Here is a 23510-nt window from a genome sequence, read left to right as displayed (position 1 = left end):
TATACTCAATGTGTCTTTGACACTGAATTCATACTTAGATTACACTTGTTGATAATGTAATCCTGATCCCTATGTATCAATATCACTGTTATGTTTATATTTTTGTTTAGAAAAAAATTAATTAAAAGATTTTAAAAGAAGAAAGAAAGAAACTCCTGCGTTCCTCATCTTCCTTCTGTACATCTTGAAGGGTCAACCATCTCGACAGGAGCCCTTCCTAATGCGCTCTGCAGAGACAAACTAATGAATGCCACAGGGAAGGAAAATGACCTTTTATATAAGCAAGGCATGAAAATAACTAACGAGTATTGTGAGACCTCTGTTGGAGAGCTTTGTATGATTTTTCATACCCGTTGAAAGAGGCTATTGGAGCCAAGTTGGCCCGGGATCGAGAGAAGTTTGTGATAATGAAGGGTCTCGACCCAAAACGTCACCCATTCTTTCTCTTCAGAGCTGCTGCCTGTCATGCTGAGTTACTCTGGCTTTTTGTGTCAATCTTCATTATAACAAAGGTCATTATTCACTGGAGCAAAGGTCAAGGGGATTGGGGATAAAAATATATTGAACGGTTTGACAGTTTTGATGGAGAAAGATATTGGATGACAAAGAGTCAAAAAAAATGTTTTGGGAGGAACGGGGAGGGGGGAAAAATATTATTTTGAGTCTGTTCTGAAAGCATTGCCACAAATCACAGCCAAAGCCAAGTCTGTGCTAACATTTAAGAGAAAGTAAGGTAAATGTTTAAAGAGGAAGGAGAAAGGCCACACAATTGGCAGGGAGAATTTATACAGGATCAGTGGACTACTCGCAGTGTGGAGCTAACAAAACATTAAAATAGTTATTAATGTTGTCCTAAAATATTTAATGCTACTACAGGTACCACCAGGAATCCAACCTGCTTTAACCACACATTTTGATACTAAAGTATAAGAACTGGTTTGTTGTTGCGAATAGTCTTGGAAAAGTAAGAATATTCTGAAGGCACTTTTTCAGATTTTCCCGTTTTTAAATTCTTTAATGGTTGAGTATGGATTTTCCTTTCTCAAAGGCTGTTTTTTATTTATTTTTATTTATTTTATTATTATTGCTCTGGTCTCAACATTTCCTTTCCATTTGATTTTTGTTGTTCATGTGAAGGGCCTGTCCCACTTTCGCGACCTTTACAGGCGACTGCCGGCACCCTTGAAAATGTTGAAAATTCAGCAGCGACCAGAAAGGCTCGTTGGAGACCTCATCACGACCATATAGGCGACCCCTGGCGACATGTCGTGGGTGACCTCTCACGACCATAGGAGACCTCTCACGACCATACAGCCTGTACGGTCATGAGAGATCTCCTATCGTCGTGAGAGGTCTCCAAAGAGTCGTAGCGTCTTTCTGGTCGCCGCTGAATTTTCAACACGTTGGGAAATTTTGGCTGCCTACCACGGGTGCCGACAGTCGCCTGTAAAGGTCGCGAAAGTGGGACAGGCCCTTTAGTATTCAAGCAGTGGTGTGTCTGCCACTCCTGCAACACATTACCTTTCACTCAGACAATGGATGATATTGCAATGCTGAACGTAACCATTTAGCAGTGAGATGGGTAATGCATACCAAGATACATGGATGAGATTTAGAAACATAGTAACATAGAAAATAGGTACAGTTGTAGGACATTCGGCCCTTCGAGCCAGCACCCCCATTCAATATGATCATGGCTGATCATCCCGAATCAGTACCCTGTTCCTGCTTTGTCCACATTTGAGAGATCTGGACCAAACGTGGGCAATTGGGACTGGCTTAGATGGGGCACCTTGGCTGACATGGATGAGATGGGCTGGCAGGCCTGTTTCTGTGCTGTGTGACTCTGAGTCTGACTCTAAGGTGCAAAGGGATTGTATTAAAATATAAAACCTAGACCATCGCAGCCACTGGTAACAGTAACAATGTTGATGCTTTGTTGTTCTATGTGGGACAGGCTTTTACACCCAATTCCAATTCAGAGAAGTTTTTGGATAAGAGAGGGCACAGATCTTCTTGAATCAAAACTCTTGTCTGGTCTTGAATGTAGTTGCAAAGATCATGCTGTTCAATTCTGTTGTTGAAACCATGCCAAAGGTTGCAGCAGAATTTGATAGTGACTTAAGTCACTGCAGAGCCCTGTTTAATGGTCAAAGTATTGTGGATTGCACACTTTATAATGGGTGCCTCTCTCAATGTTTAGGTTTGTGAGGAGGCCCTAAATTGCAAGTAGCACTATCGAGGCAATTTTAGATTGTGATGACTTCCATAATGTTGCAAATCATCTGTTGCCAGCATCATCAAGACCCCACATCACCCTGGCCATACTTTCATTTCACCCCTGCACCAAGTCACAGGTAGAGGAGGCTGCAAACTGTGTCGTTCAGGAACACTTCTTCGCAACAGCCACAGGTTATTGATTCTTCACTCTCTCTTTCCCAAGGGAGAGCTGGATTTTCAAACACAATTTAATTCAAATTTGTTTTTTTAATGGCAAATAAAGAAATTCAATGAGATGGTCTGAAGAAGGGTTTCAGCCCCGAAACGTTGCCTATTTCCTTCGCTCCATAGATGCTGCTGCACCCGCTGAGTTTCTCCAGCACTTTTGTCTACCTTCGATTTTCCAGCATCTGCAGTTCCTTCTTAAATAAGAAATTCAATTCAATTTGTGCTTGGTAGATGTGCCTTTTACTCTCACTCCTGTAGCTAATCATGTAACCTTTTAGATTTTGAGGGATTGATAATTGCCTGTGATTTTGTATACTAGTATAGAGTGGACCTCAATCACCAACAGTTTGGCCGTGATCAGCTACATTGGTGTAACAGCCAAAAGAATACACCAATGCCTCTACTTCCTCAGAAGACTAAAGGAGGTTTAGTATCCTACAGCGCGACTTGTTTCTAATTGTTAGACAATGATCTTGATTAGTTAATTGCAGACCTTTCAAAATATGATATGATGCCCAATTCTAACATTATGAAATCAGACTGAAGTACTGGAAAGGGAATATATTATTAGCAGCAAATTCCCTTTTTTAATATTCACTGGTTGCTAAGTCTTTCCACAGGAGAAATTTAGATCAAGAGAATGAAAATGGGGTTAAATCGAAGGGACGTGTAATTTAGTCCAGTCGAAGCAAGAAACTGCAGACGCTGGTTTACAAGAAAAAAAGACAGGAAGTGCAGGAATAACTCCGTGAGTCAGACAGCTCCTCTCGAGATCACGGATTGGTGATGTTTCCGGCTGGGTCCCTTCTTCAGACTGATTGTAGAGTCTTGACCCAAAACCTCACCCATCCATGTTCTCCAGAGATGCTGAATCGCTACCCGTTCCTTCTCTCCAGAGATGCTGCCCGACCCGCTGAGTTGCTTTACCCATTTTGTGTAACTTCATCCTCCTTGTTGTCAACCACTCTGATCTTTGTCTGATACAGTGTTCTGCCTGCTGCATTAATAAACACTTTGGTAATCCTGGTTCGACATGCTCCAGTAGTTTTTAATAAACACATTTGTGACTTTAATCCTTTGTACGTTCTGCCTGTTAAGTTTTGTTTTTATAGTTCCCAACACATTGTCTCTTAATTCACAAGCTCTTTATGAACTTAGTGTAGTTTTTTTTTTGGGGGGGCGGGGGGTCATTATCTCTCCATTTGTTTCTGTCCCATGCACTGATAGGAATTAATTGTAGGTGAAGTGATTTTGTTGATATCTGCATGGAAATGCAATGAGTCGGAAGGAACTGCAGATGCTGCTCTACACCGATGATAGACACAAAATGTTGGAGGAACTCAGCAGGTCGGGTAGCATCTCTGGAGAAAAGGAATGGGTGACGTTTCGGGTCGCGACCCTTCTTCAGACTCCAGCTTTATATCAAGTCATGAATAAAGTGTACTTCCTCATCTTCGAAGCCTTCACAACAACAACTTTTGCAATCGCTGTTCAACTTCACAATTGCAAAATAAAACAGGAAGCGCAAAGACGAAGTTAAGAAGAGAAAAGAACATTTGTTGTTCAGTTTCAGTTTATTCATTTCAACCCTTGACCCCAAAAAGTGCCTGCATGAGCTTTGGCTTTGTTACGGTAAATTTGCAGAGATGGGTTTGTAGCTACATTTTATTAGATTTTTCTTCTATTAGATTTTATTTGATTTTCTTGATGATACAGACCATTCCACCCATTGAATCCACGATGGATTTCAGAGCTTTCTCAAACATATCATCACACCTTTCCCCACATGCTGCCTTGTAACCTATTCTCTTTGACACGAGCCAGCCCTCCGTTAATTCTCCCGCCACCAACCTACACTAGGAGTGACTTAAGTAGCCAAGTAATCTGTAATTGAGCATGTCTTTGAAATATGGGGAGAAACCAGAAACATGGGGAAAATATGCAAACTCCAAGCAATTAGTCGCAGAGCCTTGGGTCAGCCGGAGCTACGAGGCATGACATGAGCCAAACGTGGAATGTGACGTGCCTCTGGACTGAATAGAATCTTGGTTTATTTGGGGACAAAGTCTGTGCTGTAAAGTGAGTCTTTCACCAGTCACGTAGACAAAAATGCTGGAGAAACTCAGCGGGTGCGGCAGCATCTATGGAGCAAAGGAAATAGGCAACGTTTCGGGTCGAAACCGAAGGGTTTCGGCCCGAAACGTTGCCCATTTCCTTCGCTCCATAGATGCTGCCGCACCCGCTGAGTTTCTCCAGCATTTTTGTCTACCTTCGATTTTCCAGCATCTGCAGTTCCTTCTTGAACCTTTGACCAGTCAGTCTGAAGGATAGGTTTAATATTACCGCATAGGTCTAATAGTAAGGGGCAGCACAGTGGCGCAACGGTAGGGTTGCTGCCTTACAGCGCCAGAGACCCAGGTTCGATCCTGACTACGGGTGCTGTCTGTACAGAGTTTGCACGTGCACCTGTGACCACATATGTTTTCTCTGGGTGTTACAGTTTCCTCCCACATTCCAAACCTGAAGCTTGGAAGAGAGCTTTTATTTTTTTTTTAAAGCGCAGAAGACAGATTATTTTTGGAAACCAGGGTTACGGCTTGTTTTCGCTTCCATATCGTGTAAAAGTCCTACCTGTTTATTTCTGCATGTGACTAACCCAGGACTGCAGTTCTATGGAATGAGTGACAGAGTTATCATGAGAAACAAAATGTCCAGTGTTGGCACGCAGTAACTCAGCAATGAGCTGCTGGCTGCAGACCAGATTTATTTCATGAAATGCATTTGGAAGGTGAATAAAAGCAGCCTTTATACAGAAGGACTCTGAACTCGCAAAGCTCTTTCATGTAGAATGAAACAGTGCAGCAAGCAAATTATGGCTTGGGCACCAGGAAAGAACTTATTCTATAGATTCATGTTGACGTACATGCTTTTAGAATTGGCAGGTCGCATTTTGGTAGAACAGTGAAATAATAGCACCCTTAACGTCAAGGTTTCACAAGCTTTTACTGCTCTGCCTCATCTAAAATGAGCAGAGCAGTATTATTCAGACTCCTCTGTCAGAGCCATTATTCTCTCCTCTGTTTTCACCCCCTCCCCCTCCCCCCACCCTCCAAATCCCACCATTCCCCATTCTGATCATAAATATGGGATAACAACTTTTTATAGCTGTTCGTCTTCAAACTTTTATCATTCCCCATCCTGATCCAATTTGAAAACTTAATTATACTTCAGCACTAGGTGCTAGTTTATTGTCACGTGTACCGAGGTACAGTGAAAAGTTTTTGGTGCGTGCTAACCAGTCAGCAGAAAGACAATACATGATTACAATCGATCCAATTACAGTGTATAGACACGTGACAAGGGAATAACATCTAGAGTAAGGTTAAGCCAGCAAAATCCGGTCAAGGATAGTCCGAGGGTCATCAATGAGGTAGATAGTAGTTCAGCACTGCTCTCTGGTTGTGGTAGGATGATTCAGTTGCCTGATAACAGCTGGGAAGAAACTGTCCCCGAATCTGGTGGTGTGTGTTTTCACACTTCTATACTTTTTGCCTGATGGGAGAGTGGAGAAGAGGGAATGGCCAGGGCGCGGCCAGTCCTTGATTATGCTGCTGGCTTAGCCGAGGCAGCGTGAGGTATAAATGGAGTCAATAGAAGGGAGGTTGGTTTGGGTGATGGTCTGGGCTGCGGTAGTCTGGAACAGTCAGGCGAGATGTGAAGCCAAGATCCGGCCTTTCATGACATAGTTTGAAATGGATAAGGGAGCTCTCCCAGAGTCTCAGCTGAAGTCTGTCCCTCATTTCTTGATTAAATACATATCATCAGGCTTCACATTACTGTTTGTGGACTCTTGCTGTTAGGAATTTGGCACGCTGGAGCTCGGAGTGCATGAAATTAGTTGTACGGGTGCTTGGTTACTTTTAATGAGTGGCCCCTAACATGGGCAGCGTCAGCTTTGGATACAGTTGTAATTCAGGTGGAGATGAATATAGCATTGAGGAAGCATTCCAGTGGGTTTTGTGTGCATGCACTGACTATGCAACCATGCAATCCCCTGCAGAGACTAGGCTGCTGTTGTTGCTGCTGACAGCCCGTCTTGCCTTTAACATGCTAAAAGAAAAAGATCTGCAGAAATATTGGCAGCTGCAGCCACAGCCACTGACTGAGGAATGTTGGAGCAGCTGTGAGTATGATCAATGTGGTTACAGTGGGAAGGCAAAGGAACCTTTTGACTTGTGTCGGAAGGAACTGCAGATGCTGGTTTAAACCGAATATAGACACAAATTCCTGGAATAAGCCTGTCCCGCTGAGTTCCTCCAGCTTTTTGTGTCTAACCTCTTGACTTTGTTTTTTCCCTGAACTGAGATCACTGGAAAATCCAAGTTTATCTCTGTAGTCCTAGTTTCCGACAAAGCTTTAATATTCCATTTTGTTTGCATATCACTGCCTCTTTCCAGCTAGATCAAATGATGCCTGCCTATTTTTATTTTGTTTTACTGCAGTAATAAGATTGATAACCTCCTTTCAAAAGCTTCCTCAATGATCACTGCGCTCCAGCAAATTTATGTGGAATAGCTTGAGACATGATGGTGCAGAATAAGTCAATTGCCTCTCCTTGGCATTGATGCGGTGAATGGAAAATGAGTTATCATTATTTACAAGAGTTCAATATAATGGTGGGTTTTTCAATTGGCACAGATCCCGCAAACATTTGACAGCAGCACTTTTATTAAGCTCTCCTTTTTATGGTTTTAAAATTAAAGAAAGCGGAACAAGAACTATAATGCAGAAGAATGTTCAAATTGTATTAAAATTTGTCACCTAAAGGGATCCCAGAGATTCCGGTAAACGTGATTCCTGTCACAGAATTATGAAGTGAAAAGCCAGTTTTCCAACTGCATACAATTGTGATTATAGTAAACCTTTGTTTCAATGGACCCCTTTATAATGAACTTTGGTTATAGCGGACTGACCTGCCAATGCCACCCTTGCTCACAGGGTGCACCCGAGAGCCCTTCTTCACTCACAGCCTGGTGTGTTGATGATATTATTGTTGCTCACAATGTAGCTTCCGGGGGCAGTGCTTTCTTCAGGCTGCTGCCACCGACAGGACATGCTTGGAAAGAAGGAGTGGGTGACGTTTCGGGTCAAGACCTCCAGTCTGAAGAAGGGTCTCGACCCGAAACCTCACCCATCCCTTCTATCCAGAGACGATGCCTGTCCTGCTGAGTTACTCCAGCACTTTGTGTCTATCTTCAGTTTAAACCAGTATCTGCAGTTCCTTCCTACGACAGCACATGCTTGGTCATCATGGGGCTCCCTCCCCTCTCACCAATTGCCGCTTCTCCTCTGACAGTTGTTGCTTTGTCCACTCAGCCTCTTTTCCACTCCTTCCCCCCCCTTCCACCTCGTTTTCTTGTTGCCCTGTCCACTCGACCCTTTATTGCGGGGAGACGAGACTGCAGATGCCTCCCCCAAGTATCTGACACCACTTTAACTCCATTTCACCTCTGGCCTCTAGCACCATCCCCACCCATCTATTAATCTACTCTGCTTGCCCGTATCCACCTATCACTCACCAGGAGTTGTCTCATCTCTCCCTCTCTTTTATAGCTTTCTCCTTCTTCAGTCTGAATAGGGGTCCTGTTCCGAAACTCTTTCTGACAATTTTCTCCCAACAGAGCTGCCTGACCTGCTGAATGCAGGCAGTAACTTTGTTTTGTTTTGTTTTGTTGGCAATGCGTGTCGTTCTTTCTCCCTCGCCTTCCATATCTGTGTTTTTATAAAATACAGGCTCTACATAAAAATGAGTCGAGTGTCTGGGCTAGGCTGATTACATAATCAATTCAGACTTTGCACCGTGCCTAGTCCTTCATCATGGCTATTGTGATCGGCACTCCAAATTGATCTCGGATATCAGAAGAACGAGTATTCATTTTGTGATCCATTGGATTGATAAAGAAATTAAAAAAATCCAATAGCTTTAGAATAGATCTGTAAACACTTGGAGACTGCCACTGGCTCGGAGCAACGTTTGGCAGAAACCACAAAGGCAATTTATCCCTGTATGACTCTCGTAATGTTAAGACATGAAATACGTGCATTCTATGCTTTTAAGAGCCTGATTTTGCTGAGCAATTGCAGAATATTCCTGTGTTTCCTTCTAAAGAAGGTATGGAGCTCATGGTGTTCGCAGTTCCTTGTCAATATTGATCTATATTTTTGATCGTTGCTTGTTGCTATTGGATTCATGCACCTTCATTAGAAGGCAGCGTGTGAATAATACAGCTGGGTGTATTGTCTGTATATTGCCACCATTATGTGACCAAGTAAAGGATTAGCAACATGTCCAAGTATTTAATTAAAACAGTTTAACAAAGGCATGTTGAAGGTTTCAAGTTCTCACATGTCATAGAAATGTATTGATGAGATGACTCATCCAATGATGGCACCTGTTACACATGTTCTCGTTCACAGTGCTGCCAGTGTAATGGATGTGGATGCGGCCTACATTTGTGTTCTTGGCAGTCTGGCGATACAGGCAATCGGCGATCCCTTCACACTAACACTGTCCAACATACACGAGGGACAATTTTACATTTATACCAAGCCAATGAACCTACAAACCACTGTGTCTTTGGAGTGTGGTAGAAAACCGAAGATCTCTGAGAAAACCCACGCAGGTCACGGGACGAACGTTCAAACTCCGTACAGACAGCACCGGTAGTCTGGATCGAACTGCACCACCGAACAGTCTGTTCTAAAACAACCAAATTAAGTTAACTCAAACAGTACATTTAAAGTGTGGAGGAATTCAAATTTACCTTTAAAACTGCTGCAATCTCAAATTAAAGGGTAACCTCTCTTAGAAAAATGCAGTGAGTAAAATCAAATTATGTACCAAAAATACAGTTCAATTATTTCAATGCTGTCAGCAAGCTGGTAGAATGGTCAAATGTATAAGGGCAACAAGCTTGGTAGAATGGTCAAATGTATCAGGTCAGCAAGCTTGGTAGAATTACCGAATGGTCTGGAATAAGGGTTTGTTCATTCCAGGCAGATGGGGAATTTTCTCTGAGGATTATGGATCTTTGGTCTTTTTCTACCCCAGGGAGCTGTGGAGGCTGAAATACTAAATGGCGGCACGGTGGCGCAGCGGTAGAGTTGCTGCCTCACAGCGCTTTCAGCGCCAAAGTCTCTGGTTCGATGCCAACTACGGGTGCTGTCTTTATGGAGTTTGTACATTCTCCCCGTGACCGCGTGGGTTTTCTCCGAGATCTTCGGTTTTCTCCTGTACTCCAAAGGCGTACAGGTTTGTAGGTTATTTGGCTTGGTATAAATCGTAGGATAGTGTTAATGTGCGAGGATGGCTGGCTGGTGCGGACTCGGTGGGCCGAAGGGCCTGTTTCCGCGCTGTATCTCAAAACTAAACTAAATGCATTCAATGTGGAGCTTGACATTCAGTAAATTGCAGGAATCTGGAGTTTGTGGAGAAATGAGAAAGAAATGTGATATTGATATTAGAGTAAGATTGTGGCTAATTGAATCAAATGGAGGAGCTGATTGCCCCCTCCTGCTTCTCTTGTCCTCAAGTATCTTTAGTTTGACTTCCGGTGGATAAGGAATCTCTTGCGTTTACTGGTCAGAGAGGGTCCTTTGTTGGAGGTATTTCACGAGTGATGTCTAACTTGTTCTTTCTTCACTTTCGCAACTTCTGGTGTTTGCTGAATGGGCAAACTATTACAGGAGTTAAAAGAAAGCATGCTGAATTATGATTTGCTTTTTTGGTAATTAATGTGAAGTATGATATGCGGTATCAAATCACAGCCTGTAAATTGGGTTTAAAATTATACACGGACTGTTTATAGTCCTGACGCAGGAAGCCACTTTCTTCTCTTCTTCTCTCTGTACGTCTTGCTTTGCTTCCACCGTTTCCGCTGTCAATGTGCACTGCAGTAGAATCCCCTACTTTCCCGCACTGTCAGGGTGATCCGACTTTTGCTTTGCACGCTGGAGTGCTCCGGATTCCCTGCACGTACCTCCGACAAATTGCTGCACTCAGCCGATTGCTGAGAGTGAGTGAGGAGGCCGTCCCACGCATCCCTTATCAGTGGATCCTGCCTCTCCAGGAAGCAGGGATTCCGATGTGGTGCTTTCCCCCCCCACTTAGCATTCAGCAGCAGTACTGAGCATGAAGTAACGTAAGGAATAGCCAGCATCAATGGGCATTCGCGCCCCAGTCACGTTACTATGGCAATGTTCTGAAGGCTACTGACAGACCCATAGCTGCAATCTGCAGTATTGATTAAGCAGCTATGCATATTGGAGGAGATAGTTTCAATTAAGCCGGCTCCTGGCACGCGATCCTGTGTGCATTATTAAGCAATAAGTTCTTTATTTCTCCTTCCAGTTTGAATTCAACCCAATTAAGAGCTATGACAGGATGCCTGCACTATTTGAAAACCGTTTTACAGATTTCTCTGAGGTGTATTTCAAGTGAATTATAAGCCATATGTCCCCCGAGTTCCAGCATCTCAGTTAAACTCGCCACAGGCAAAGACTGGGACATTTCGGATTGAGAAGAAAAATAAATGCCGTCGCTCAGACAAATGTTGTCAATCCTCTGAATTGCATCTCATCCCACATTGGACATTTTGTCATGGAGCATTTTGTCATGAAAGCTAAGAACAAGGTACGAGTTGAGAAAAGTTGATTTTGTACAGGTTCAGCTCTGATTTTTTTTATTTGTGTCACAGCAGGCATGAGGGATTACATGTCAGTTCCCTCGACTATTTCCTCTGCTCTTCAATGGCAGTGCACCTATCACACAATGCAGATATGCCCATCTCATTCAATGTGCTTGATATTTGCTCCCCGGTTCAATAGCTTTGGAGAATAGTGGAGCCTCGGTCAAAAGTACCCGACCGGTAATCCTGAGGCTTGGACCAACATTTCAGGAACCACAGTTCACATCGCAACGTGGCAATTGAGGAACTTAAATTAAAAGCAATAACAACCCATTCTCCAAGTGAAACCATGAAAAGACCATGAAACCATTGCATTATCTTAACCAGGTTCACTAATGAAGGTAACCTCAACTGAATCTGAATTTAATGTAACTGAATATGAGTCTGAAGAAGGGTCCCGACCTGAAACATCACCTATTCTTTCTCTCCAGAGCTGGTGTCTGGCCTGTTGAGTTACTCCAGCACTTTGTGTCTATCTTTGGTATAAACCAGCACCTTCAGTTCCTTTCTACACACCATAACCTTAACCTAGTCTGGAGAAGGGTCTCGGCCCGAAATGTCATCCATTCCTTCTATCCAGAGATACTGCCTGTCCCGCTGAGTTACTCCAGCATTGTGTGTCTATTCCCAATCTGATTATGTGCCTCTAAGCACATGGGAATCTGGTTGGCTCTTAACTGCCCTCTGAAATGACCCAGCAACCCACTCTAAAGTATCAAAACCAGGTGAGGCCCAGAGGTGCTTTCCTGTTTGAAGATGTGAGATGCTGTGTCGTGCCCCGCAAGGCTCGTTCACACCCCCCTACTCTGCACCCTCTCCGCTCACGTCTGTGCTGTCAAATTCAGCTCTAAAGGGCCTGTCCCACTGTACGAGCTAATTCAAGAGTTCTCCCGAGTTTCCCCTGATTCAAACTCAGAGAATTACGGTAATAACCACTCGTAGGTACTCGGGGCTCTCATGGACATTTTTCAACGTGTTGAAAAATCTTCACGAGCTTACCGCGTTTCCCCGAGTACCTGCCGTTAGCATTACGAGCCGCTAAGAGACGTCCCGAGCTCCGACGTACCCGCTGCGTACATTCTACGTGCTTACCACGAGTTTGATTTTTTTTAACTCATTCAAAGGAGACAAAATAGAGATTACTTTTATAATCAACAGAGAAAATACTTCTGACAGAAGACTTTCTAGTGCACGTTTTCTGTAGGACGTCCAGAAATGCTTTATTGTAAATGAAGACATTTTGTCCAGACCAAGCCCCCACAATCATAGTGAATGTTTGATGATAGAACTGTTGCAGCATCTCAAGCCAAACAACCCATTGATGCTGGACTCTGATAGAGCAGTCCCATCTCCAGAGTTACTCCAGCATTTTGTGCCTATCTTCGGTGTCAACCAGCATCTGCAGTTCCTTCCTACACAGTTGTTTTTACACCCTCTGCAGGACCTTTACTTTCTTCCTGAAGTGTGGCGAACATACTCTCCCACTTGCGGCAAGGCACCGGTTTTTTTTGTACAGTTTCATCTTAACTTCCATTTTATATTATATGTTTCTATTTATTTAGCCCAGAATTTGTTTGGGGTGATGGTTGAGGAATAACTTTAGAAGGACCATGCAAAAGTGACTTTGCTTTAGAAAAGAAAATGGGAGAGAGGAAGGCAGGGTTTGAGGTGGCCACGTGGAGGGATTACAGGAGAAGTAGAGGAAGGCAAGCAGCTGTCAAGAGTTTATGGAATGAGGTGTATTATGACTAGAGACGTGTAGGTTGCACTAGGTTGGTGTTTGTTGAGTTAAGGGCCTGTCCCACTGTACGAGGTAATTCAAGAGCTCTCCCGAGTTTAAAAAAAAAAAATCAAACTCGTGGTAAACACGTAGAATGTACGTAGCGGGTACGTCGGAGCTCAGGACGTCTCTTAGCGGCTCGCAACGCTAACGGCAAGTACTCGGGAAACGCGGTAAGCTCGTGAAGACACGTGAAGATTTTTCAACATGTTGAAAAATGTCCACGAGAACCCCAAGCACCTACGAGCGGCCATTACTGTAATTCTTCGAGTTCGAATCAGGGGAAACTCGGGAGAACTCTTGAATTAGCTCGTACAGTGGGACAGGCCCTTTAAGGGCAAAGCTGTGGATTGATTTTTAAATTTATCACAGATACTCATTCCACTGAAGTTTTGTGTGACTGCGCACAGTCTTTATGCAGTCCTGAATAATGTTATGTTATGAAATTAGAACCAAGATCTTTCGCATCTCTGGGGAATATAACTGTGCATCAGCGAGCAATCATGAAGAGATTTGCAATGCGAGTTATGTCGAGGTTTAACGGCAATTTCCGTAGAGTGGTTTTCCATCGCACGGTTAACCATGAAGCGAAAGTAGCTCAAGAAATCTGGGCTCGCGGTGAATTAATCCGCCAGATTCAAAAAGGGTCGTTCAATTGTGGAGGCGAGTATCCCAGACTTAATTCCACTTTCAGCTGATGGAAAAGCGAGCCAAGGTTATGGAATGTCACTTAGAATAAGATTGATTCTGGCTTAGGAACGGTGCCAAAAGATTGTTTAAAAAAGGGCAGATTGCTGCCTCGGGTTCTGGCTGAGTAAAGGGCCTGCCCCACTTGGGTGTCATTTGCGCGTCACGCAGATGGCGTGCAACCGCGCGTCACTGCCTATGTCACCACGCGCCATGCGCGCGTAATGCACACAATGTGCATGTGCGTCACGACGCGCCCATCCTGCCTCGTGACGCGTAAATGATGTCGCGTAAATGACGCTCAAATGACACCCAAGGGGGATAGGCCCTTAAGGCTCAAATATTGCTTTGGTGTCGAGTGCTTCTGCGTGACGACCAAAACAAAAGTGTCGCTGGTGTAGTGTGAGAGATGACCAGTCACGAGCCACCAATGGTCTTCATCTAAGAGCCTGTCTCTCACTAGTTTAAAGTTGCAACAAGTTCAGTACACTGGGCATCAGTTACTGGCAGCATTGCTGGCTAATTAGGCTTTCAGGCACATTATCCCAATGTCATTTCTACAACATTGTACATCATTGGTCTTCCACTCTCACCACTCATGACATTTTGAATTTGATGAAAGTCATGTACAATAATTCCCTTCTGCAGCCCCTAACGCAAATAAACCCCCTAGGTATTCCCCTGTATTATCTCCCTATTTAAATACAAATTGTCTTGTAAAAATGTAATTAAAAAAACATTAAAAGCAACTTCTCCTGAGCACAGCACAGTGTAATGTGATGGCATTAGATTGTAATAAATATTGTATCGTCTGCACGCTTGCAATGAAATTAGCCTAAAAATGTAGCTTGGGTATACATAGAATTTCACATCCTCAATGTTCCTTGTGGAATATCACTGAACCTTAATTGGCACACTTGACAATAAAAGACCTTGAACGAATCTTTTAAGAAAATTAGATGCCTTGGAGGCATGGATATTGTCATTTTGAGAAGCATTGCAGCCAACTTTCTAAGGAACAGGGAACCTAAGGTCATAAGGGGTAGGAGTAGAATTAGGCCATTCGGCCCATCAAGTCTATGTGACCATTCAATCACGGCTGATCTATCTCTCCCTCCTGCCCCCGTTCTCCCGTCTTCTCCCCATAACCTCTGACACCTGTACTAATCAAATCGATGTAATCACAAGAACTGCAGATGCTGGTTGAAATCGAAGGCACAAAATGCTGGAGTACCTCAGCGGGACGGGCAGCGTCTCTGAGAGAAGGAATGGGTGATGTTTCGGTTCGAGATCACATGTTGCAGTGTTGATGGTTGAGGGTGGAATGATGACCAAGACACTGGGAAAACGATTGTCACCGAAAAACTACCTGTATCCTCAACTGAAAAATACTGCATTGTCAATGAAACAAACATTTGTATCACTGAAACTCATAAAGAAGGAAATCAGCAATATTTAACTAGTGTGGCTTTCATGTGACCTCAGAATGGTTGACTGTTAACTGTTTTCATATGAGTTTGGTTAGGCCACATTAGGAGTATGGTGTGGCAATCTGGTAACCCCATTGCGGGTAGGACGTGGAGCCTTCAAGACGGCGCAGAAGAGGTTGACCAGAATGCTGCCTGGATTAGGGAGGACATGGGTTTAAGGTAAAAGGGGAAAAATTTAATAGGAATCTCGGGGGTAGCTGGTTCGCGCAAAGGGTGGTGAGTGTATGGAACGAGCGGCCAGAGGAGGTAGTTAAGGCAGGGACTATTGCAACGTTTAAGAAACAATTAGACAGGTATATGGATAGGACATATTTAGAGGGATATGGGCCAAACGCAGGCAAGTGGGACTAGTGTGGATGCGACTTGTTGGTCAGTGTGGGCAAGATGGGCCGAAGAGCCTGTTTCCACATTGTATGACTCTGTAAGTCAACCCTAGAGGCAGGAAACATGTTCTCGATGTTGGGGGAGTCCAGAACCAGAGGCCACAGTTTAAGAATAAGAGGTAGGCCATTTTGTACGGAGATGAGGAAATAGCTTTTCACCCAGAGAGTTGTGAATCTGTGGAATTCTCTGCCTCAGAAGGCAGTGGAGGCCAATTATCTATATGCTTTCAAGAGAGAGTTAGATAGAGCTCTTAAAGATAGCAGAGTCAACGGATATGGGGAGAAGGCAGGAATGGGGTACTGATTGTGGATGTTCAGCCACGATCACAGTGAAGGGCGGTGCCCCTCTTGTCTATTGAACTGGACAAATTCCCTCGATAGTTATATTAGAGGAGTATTGTGTACTAACTTGTGTGACAAACATCCACTGAGAGGTGTGCAAAGGAGTTCCATGTAAGATGGCATTCGGAGAGCCCCAGTACGGTAGTCCGGTGATGAAGTGGTTAATGTGAGTGCTTCTTCCACTGTTTCAATTCCCATATGGTGTATGTGATGAAGCAGGTTGCTTGGGGGAGGTCACCCACCTTATGTGTTGCAAGCTGTGTGGCACATGTGTCCTGTATTTGTCACTTGTGGTGTTTAAATCTGCAGTGTGATGTAGTGAAGCTTAATTACTATATTCTGGATGTAATGCTGCCAATACATGAGCTTGAAAATCTTTCTTCTTTAATTTTGCACCTGTTTACAAATGGTGTTGTGTATTTTGTGGTTATGTTAATTTTATTTTAAATCCATTTAAATCCAAGAACCCTTTTTTGCTTAAGTCCACCCTCCGCCACCTGCAGTTTAAATTCCATTTGGAATATTTTGGAGAACCAAGAATTCAGAAAATAATCCCAACCTGTTCTGAGAAAATACAGAATGCACTACAGAGTTACCAGTTGTCATCGAGTCATAGAGTGGAAACAGGCCCTTCGGCCCAACTTGCCCACACCGCCCAGCGGCACTAGTCCCATCTGCCCGCGTTTGGTCCATATCCCTCCAAACCTGTCCTATATCCATGTATCTGTAGGAAGGAACTACAGATGCTGGCTTAAATCGAAGATCAACACAAAATGTTGGATTAACTCAGCGGGACGGGCGGCATCTAGGGAGAGATTCCTTCCCTCCAGAGATGCTGCCTGTCCTGTTGAGTTACTCCAGCATTTTGTGTCTATCCATGTACCTGTCTAACTGTGTCTTAAACGTTGGGATAGTCCCAGCCTCAACTACCTCCTCTGCCAGCTTGTCGTCCACTAAAAGTTACTTTTGAAAATATTCTTTTTTTTTTTTTCAAGCAATTTTTAAGCTTCCAAGGAGAGTTTGGTGCAAGTCTTGGTGGATTAGTCTCATTGGAACACCACATGGTAACTTGACTGTAAATGTCCGTGATCTCAGCAACAGATTGCCTCCCTAAGGAGTTTACAATTGGACAGCATTTAACATTCAGCCGTAATGTTAGGTCAGTATTCATACACATGTCTTCCCTGATGGAGGATCGTGTATCAGATGAGATTTTATGCCAATTCAGTTGTTCACAGACACTAATAATGCCCAACCTTTTTTTCCTGATTACTATTCAATGTTTTGAATTTTAATACCTCAGCAGCTGTGGTGGGATTTAAACTTGTGCATCTGGATCAATGATCCAGAACGCTAACCAGAAAGCGCTCTTTGTGTGTTTCATGAAAGGCACCGCCACATCTAAATGGTCCAAAAAATAAACTACAGCAGATGCTGGGAGTCTGAAAATGTCAACTATGCTGGTGAGGTTTCCTGGCGGAAATACAGTGACAGTGGGGAAAAATGTCAACATACTGGCAGCACGGTGGCCCAGCGGTAGAGTTGCTGCCTTCCCGCACCAGAGACCGCTAATCGATCCCGATTATGGGTGCTGTGTGTACAGAGTTTGTACATTCTCCCCGTGACCTGTGTGAGTTTTCTCCGGGCGCTCCGGTATCCTCCCACACGTACAGGTTTGTAGGGTAATGGGCTTGGTGAAATTGTAAATGGTCCTTTGTGTGAGCAGGATAGTGTTAATGTGCGGGGATCGCTGGTCGGCGCGGAGTCATTGGGCCGAAGGGCCTGTTTCCACGCTGTTTCGCTACACTGAACTAAACTAAACCCCAGCAGGTGTCTTGGCATCTTCGGCGAAAGCAAAATAAACTCACTGTTTCCAAAGGGACTTGTGGTGGTGGTCTGGTTTCACTTGCCTTCCTGATGCACTGGAAGTGCATCAGTTTAGTTTAGTGATACAGCGCGGAAAAAGGCCCTTCGGCCCACCGAGTCCGCGCCGACCAGCGATCCCCGCACACTAACTACCCAACACACACTAGGGACAATTTTACATTTACACCAAGCCAATCAACCTGCACGTCCTTGGAGTGTGGGAGGAAACCGAAGATCTCGGAGAAAGCCCACGCAGGTCACGGGGAGAACATACAAACTCCGTAGCCGGGATCGAACCCGGGTATCCGGTGCTTTAAGCTCTGTAAGACAGCAACTCTACCGCTGATACATGGGCCGCCCGGAAGTGAAGATGACTGTAGGTGTCAAGCAATCTGTTGGAGGAACTCGAAGGTACACAAAATTGCTGGGGAAACTCAGCGGGTGCAGCAGCATCTATGGAGCGAAGGAAATAGGCGACGTTTCGGGCCGAAACCCTTCAGTTGGAGGAACTCAGCAGGTTGAGCAGTATCTGTGTGGATGGGATGGGGAGACGGTAAGGATGTAGGTTTGATGCACTAAATTCCTCCAGCAGATCTTATTGCCCCGGATTCCAGCCTGTAGTCTCTTGTCTCCATTTGACTGAGCAGGTTTCCATTCGGTCGTCATCGACTAGCCTTACTGCCCTCTGTGTAGGAAGGAACTGCAGATGCTGGTTTAAACCAACGATAGACACAAAATGCTGGAGTAACTCAGTGAGACAGGCAGCATCTCTGGAGAGAAGGAATGGGTGACGTTTCGGGTCGAGACCCTTTTTCAGACATGGATCCTTCAGACTGAAGAAGGGTCTCGATCTGAAACGTCACCCATTCCTTCTCTCCAGAGATGCTGCCTGTCCCGCTGAATTACTCCAGCATTTTGTGTAGATGTCGTGTAACTCTGCATTTATTTATATATATATATATATATATATATAATGGTATATAGATCTGTTCTGTAGTCATGCCTACTATGTTCTGTTGTGCTGAAGCAAAGCAAGAATTTCATTGTCCTATCAGGGACACATGACAATAAACTCTCTTGAATCTCGAATCTTGAATCTAGCTTGTAACTTGATGTACTTCAACTAATGGCTTTTCATCAAGACGAAGGTCTTAATCTGAAATACCCTTTTGGGGTGCTGTACTTGTGGCTGACAACACAATGTTAGTGATGGATACTATGTGACAGGTATCTTTGTGCCCTTACAATTTAAAACCATGGCTGATTGGCATACAAACATTTAATATAAACTGGATCCAACATTGTGTAGAGGAATGTTTTTTTTCTTTCTCTTGAATACAGTAGCCAGAATACACAGTGGCATGATCCATCAGCCTGTATTTATTAGAAGCCATCTGTGCCAAGATGTTGGGAATGCATTCATTGCGATATATCATTAATTGAAGAGAATATCACATTACAGTTGTAAAGTACACAAAACCGTAGTCATGGAGAATTTTTTATTCAGCGAAACTTTTTTTTCATTGGAGTCCTGCAGTTGAACTTCAGTCACCTTGTCTTGCAGGCATACTGCTTTGTTGCCTGTGAATAGGAGTAGTCTCTGTAGTCATTGAAAGTGATGCTTTCTTCACAAGGTTTTCTTGCAGGCATGCCGTTTCTAATACAATTGGGATGTGGCAGGAAATTGAGTGGCTGGAGAGAACTGGTGCAGCCACGGGGAGAACGTGCAAACTCCGCGCACACACAGCACCCGAGATCAAGACCGGACCCTGTGGCGCTGGAGTTATGAGGCAGCATCTCGGGTGGTTGTGCCATTGTGCAGCCTGTTAGCAATTTCCTGAATGTTGATGATGGTCAAAACTGATTTATAGTTGTCGAACCAGAATCGTACTGCCACAGCCGACTTCAGCGTTGGGTGGCACAGACACTGACCATGTCTGCGCACCGTAGTGGCACATTTCACATTGTTCAGCAAGAACAAGGATATTATGGTTTTATAATCAAAATGTTCCTAATCTAAACCAAGGAGTTGCTCGCAATGGGACTGGAAGTTTCCTCTGGAAATTTTCTTCATGGACCCCCAAATTGTGAGGCTTTGTTGGTTCATTGGCCACTGTAAATTCCATCTAATATGTGCGGTTGAGTGTGGGTTCCTGCAAGGGGGCGGGTGGGGAGGTTGTTGGCAGCTAGTGGGGGAGAATAAAGTAGGTTAGGGTAGGATTGGTACAAAAAGATGCCTGTTGGTCAACGTGGACTTGGTGGATCAAAGGGCCTGATGCCATGAGGTATCTCTCTCTAACTGTGACCATCAAACTACCGTGACCTTCAAAGGGCAAGCTACCCCGGCGGGAGAGTTATATGATAGTTATACTGAGGAGAGTAAGGCCTATGTTTCTGGTGAATGTCTGAATAACGGAAGCATGCATACAGGTCTATTTGCATGCAGTGTTTGAGGCCAGTGAAGTGAATTAGACAATCACCACATCCTCTTGAAAACAGTGAGCCTATTTTGCGGACTTCACATAACCACTTGATGTGCTGGCTTCCAATGTCTTTGATTATTTCACATCACACTTGCAAGCTCACTCTCTGGTACTTCTGTTCTCCTTCCTACCTCAATCTTCACCCAAAGTTATATTCCCCCGCTATCTAATCGCTACTTGAATGGTGTAGACTCCATTTTAGTCTCGTTTGTGCTCTTATACTCGTATATTCATCTTGAGGGTCTGGTTATCACTAGGAAGGTCAGCATTTATTGCCCACCCCTGGCTGCCCTTAAGAAGATGGAGCTGAGTTCACCTTGTGAATCACTCCAGTTCTTCTGGTGAAGGATGGTTGGATGAGAAGTTTCAAGATTAGGACACTGCTGAAGGGAAGGGTGAGCAATATATTTCCAAGTCGGGATGATGCATGACCCGTAGCATCTTTTCCTAGACTAAGAAGCTTGGTAGAATTGCACAGGATGTACCTGCCTGAATGAATGTTGAGGTCCTTCAGGCATCTGATACGGAAACCACAGTTAGATTATCCACATTCACTCTTTAAATAGAACCATTCACAGTAAAAAGGAGGAGACGGATTGTAGGCAGGGATGGTTGTGGAGCCAGTTTCTTAGTGGTTTGATGTTTTCAGAGGGTTTCCTGATGGCAAGAATTTTCCACCCAGCTTTGCTGGGAGCGGTTCAGATTCTGTTTACTTGTCAAATCAGACCATTTTTACACGATGAGTCACAGGGGTTCCCTGGTGATAGCAAATCTTTGCACTAGCAACAGTGCTTGTATTTGACTGGGGTATCCTAGCAACGTTCTGAAGTTTTGCGCTGTGGTTTGTGTGGTTGGAGCTAGTTCTAAACTATTTACTTTGCTGTTGTGCCCTACTGCTCTCAGCCCAATGGCTTTCAAATGAAGAGAGGCACAAAATGCTGGAGTAACTCAGACTGAAGAAGGATCTCGACCCGAAACGTCACCTGGTCCTTCTCTCCAGAGATGTCTGTCCCGCTGAGTTACTCCAGCATTTTGTCTACCTTCAATTCAAACCAGCATCTGCAGTTCCTTCCTACACGTTTCAAATGAGGGTTGTTATCCATTACTTTTTTTGTGTGGTTTTCATTGATGGCAGACAATGCTATTTTTGGAAGATTATATTCATTCTTTGGTTTTATTTTCTCAGGAAAAAAAAACATTGCTTTGCTTTCTAACATGAGAAGGGGGTCATTGATCAGATGATGCAAATAAATCTGGACTGACAGCCAGCTTAAAAAAAATGGTCTCTGCATTAAAAAAACCCCCGACATAAGCCATTCTATCCCACCCTTGAATTGAGAGTGGCAACAAAAAGCTTGGGTAATAATATTGTAAAATTCTTCTCTCATCTATCCAGAGAATTGAGAGTTATAGATAGCAATGTGGTTGACTATTAAATGTCTTCTCTATAGGTCATAGTCATAGAGTCCGAGAGTCTTACAGCGTGGAAACAGGCCCCTCGGCACTGTGGATCAACTTCAGCAGTGAATGGACACCACCACAGTGAGCGACCTTATGGCCCAGTATGTCCCTCACCACCATTGCTGTCAAGCTGTGTTGTTAACAGGTTCAAAGGGAACTGCAGAATGGTATTTCAGGAGCAGCACCAGATGCATCTAAAATCGAGGTGTGATGATTCGGCAACACAGGACTGCTGTACATCCTTATTTGAAGAAGGGTCCCAACCCCAAACATTGCCTATTTAATCCCTTCCAAGATGCTGCCTGATGCTGAGTTACTCCATCGCTCTCTGTTCAGCTCACGATTCCAGCACCTGCAGTTTCTTGTGTCTTCATATTTTCATTTCCGGGGCTAAATTTGAGTTAGTTAGCTTCACTGTCCTTCTGTTTAAAGAAAAGCAGAGCACATTGTCAATGGGATGTATGGGTGTTCGGCAGACAAGAGATGTGATCCATGTTAGGCCACACTTGCTGGGCTGAATGGTCTTGCCTCCTTCAATGCTTCTGATCTACTGTCGTGGCTGATGGCAGGCAGAATGCTTCCAACTTTCTGCTGATTAACTTACCTGGCCAGCTGGGTGGAATTATTGAAGCTACTCGAGTAAGACGGCTTTTGTTGTGGAAAGAATAGAGGCTGAGCAGAGATGATAAATTGCCTCATTTGCAGGTAGCAGGGCAGTGCTTTCATGGCTTCGAATGACTCAAAGTACTTAACAGCTAATTAATAACTTTGGAAGCATTGCATCTTTCACATCAACAAAATGGTGAACAGAATGATCCAACCAAAAGAAAGATTGGTTAATGTGCAGATTACGGGCTAAATGCAGGCCTAGAATCGCTGGGTCAATAGATTCTCTTGAGATTTTTAATGTCTACCCAAGCGATGACATTGTTTTAACAATTCTTCTGAAAGGTGCCTCCTCTGACATTTACCGTACTTCCTCTGATATCCGCTGAAGTGCCAGTGATTATATGCTCATGTCAGTCCAACCACTTAGTTTCCTTTGGAAATTTGTTGCAGATTTGAAGCGGGAACAAAGGACATTATATTTGCTGTAGACCTGGTGAATGACCTACAGAGTGTACATTGTGCCTGTCTAGGGATTGTCTGAAGAAGGGTTTCGGTCTGAAGAAGGGTTTCGGCCCAAAACGTTGCCTATTTCCTTCGTTCCATAGATGCCGCCGCACCCGCAGAGTTTCTCCAGCAATTTTGTCTACCTTTGATTCTCTAACATCTGCAGTTCCTTCTTGAACACTGCGAAAGGATTGCATCGGTTCATTTATCCTTTCCCATGATCACCATTAACATTTAGCACAATGTTTTGGGATGCGGAGGTTTGATCCTCCTACATTAACTAGAGCTGTGTATTATTTTTGATTGTTTATTGTCAATGAAGCCTTGGGGGTCAGTATGGTCATGAGCAAGGTGGACCCTGGCAGACTCGGGGAAATGAAACAAGCTGACTTCAAAACAAGTGAGGCGACCTCAGATTCAGATTCAGATTCAGATTCAATTTTAATTGTCATTGTCAGTGTACAGTACAATGTTTTGGGATGCGTGCAGTGAATCTTGAACATAGCCTTCAATCTAAATGATGACAGTAGGAAATAGAAAAACATCGCTCTCGGCCGTGCTTGTGGGGGGTGATGATATCCTAAAGCATTTGACAGTCAGTCTTGGAAGCAAACTAGCACACAAGTAATCATGAGGAATTGGAGGAATTTATTCACTTCCTGCTTGTAGCTACTGCAAATTACTTTCCCACAAGTGCTTGTCCAATTCCC

General features: G+C 44.0%; 1 protein-coding gene across 2 annotated transcripts in view; it reads left to right on the top strand.

The window, feature by feature from the left end:
- Positions 1-23510, top strand: part of mcu (mitochondrial calcium uniporter) — a 107973-nt gene that overhangs the window by 49280 nt on the left and 35183 nt on the right. The window contains exon 1 of one of the 2 annotated variants that reach the window (XM_033012421.1): positions 20709-20761. The exons of the other annotated variant lie outside the window; for it this stretch is intronic. Coding sequence (XP_032868312.1) covers positions 20724-20761 — 38 coding nt within the window. The 5' untranslated portion in view covers positions 20709-20723. Of the gene's footprint in view, positions 1-20708; positions 20762-23510 lie in introns of those variants that run through there. 2 annotated transcript variants of the gene reach the window in all.

This window comes from Amblyraja radiata, chromosome 37, assembly GCF_010909765.2.
Source record: "Amblyraja radiata isolate CabotCenter1 chromosome 37, sAmbRad1.1.pri, whole genome shotgun sequence".
NCBI lineage: Eukaryota > Metazoa > Chordata > Chondrichthyes > Rajiformes > Rajidae > Amblyraja > Amblyraja radiata.
This window is presented reverse-complemented; position numbering and strand designations above follow the sequence as displayed.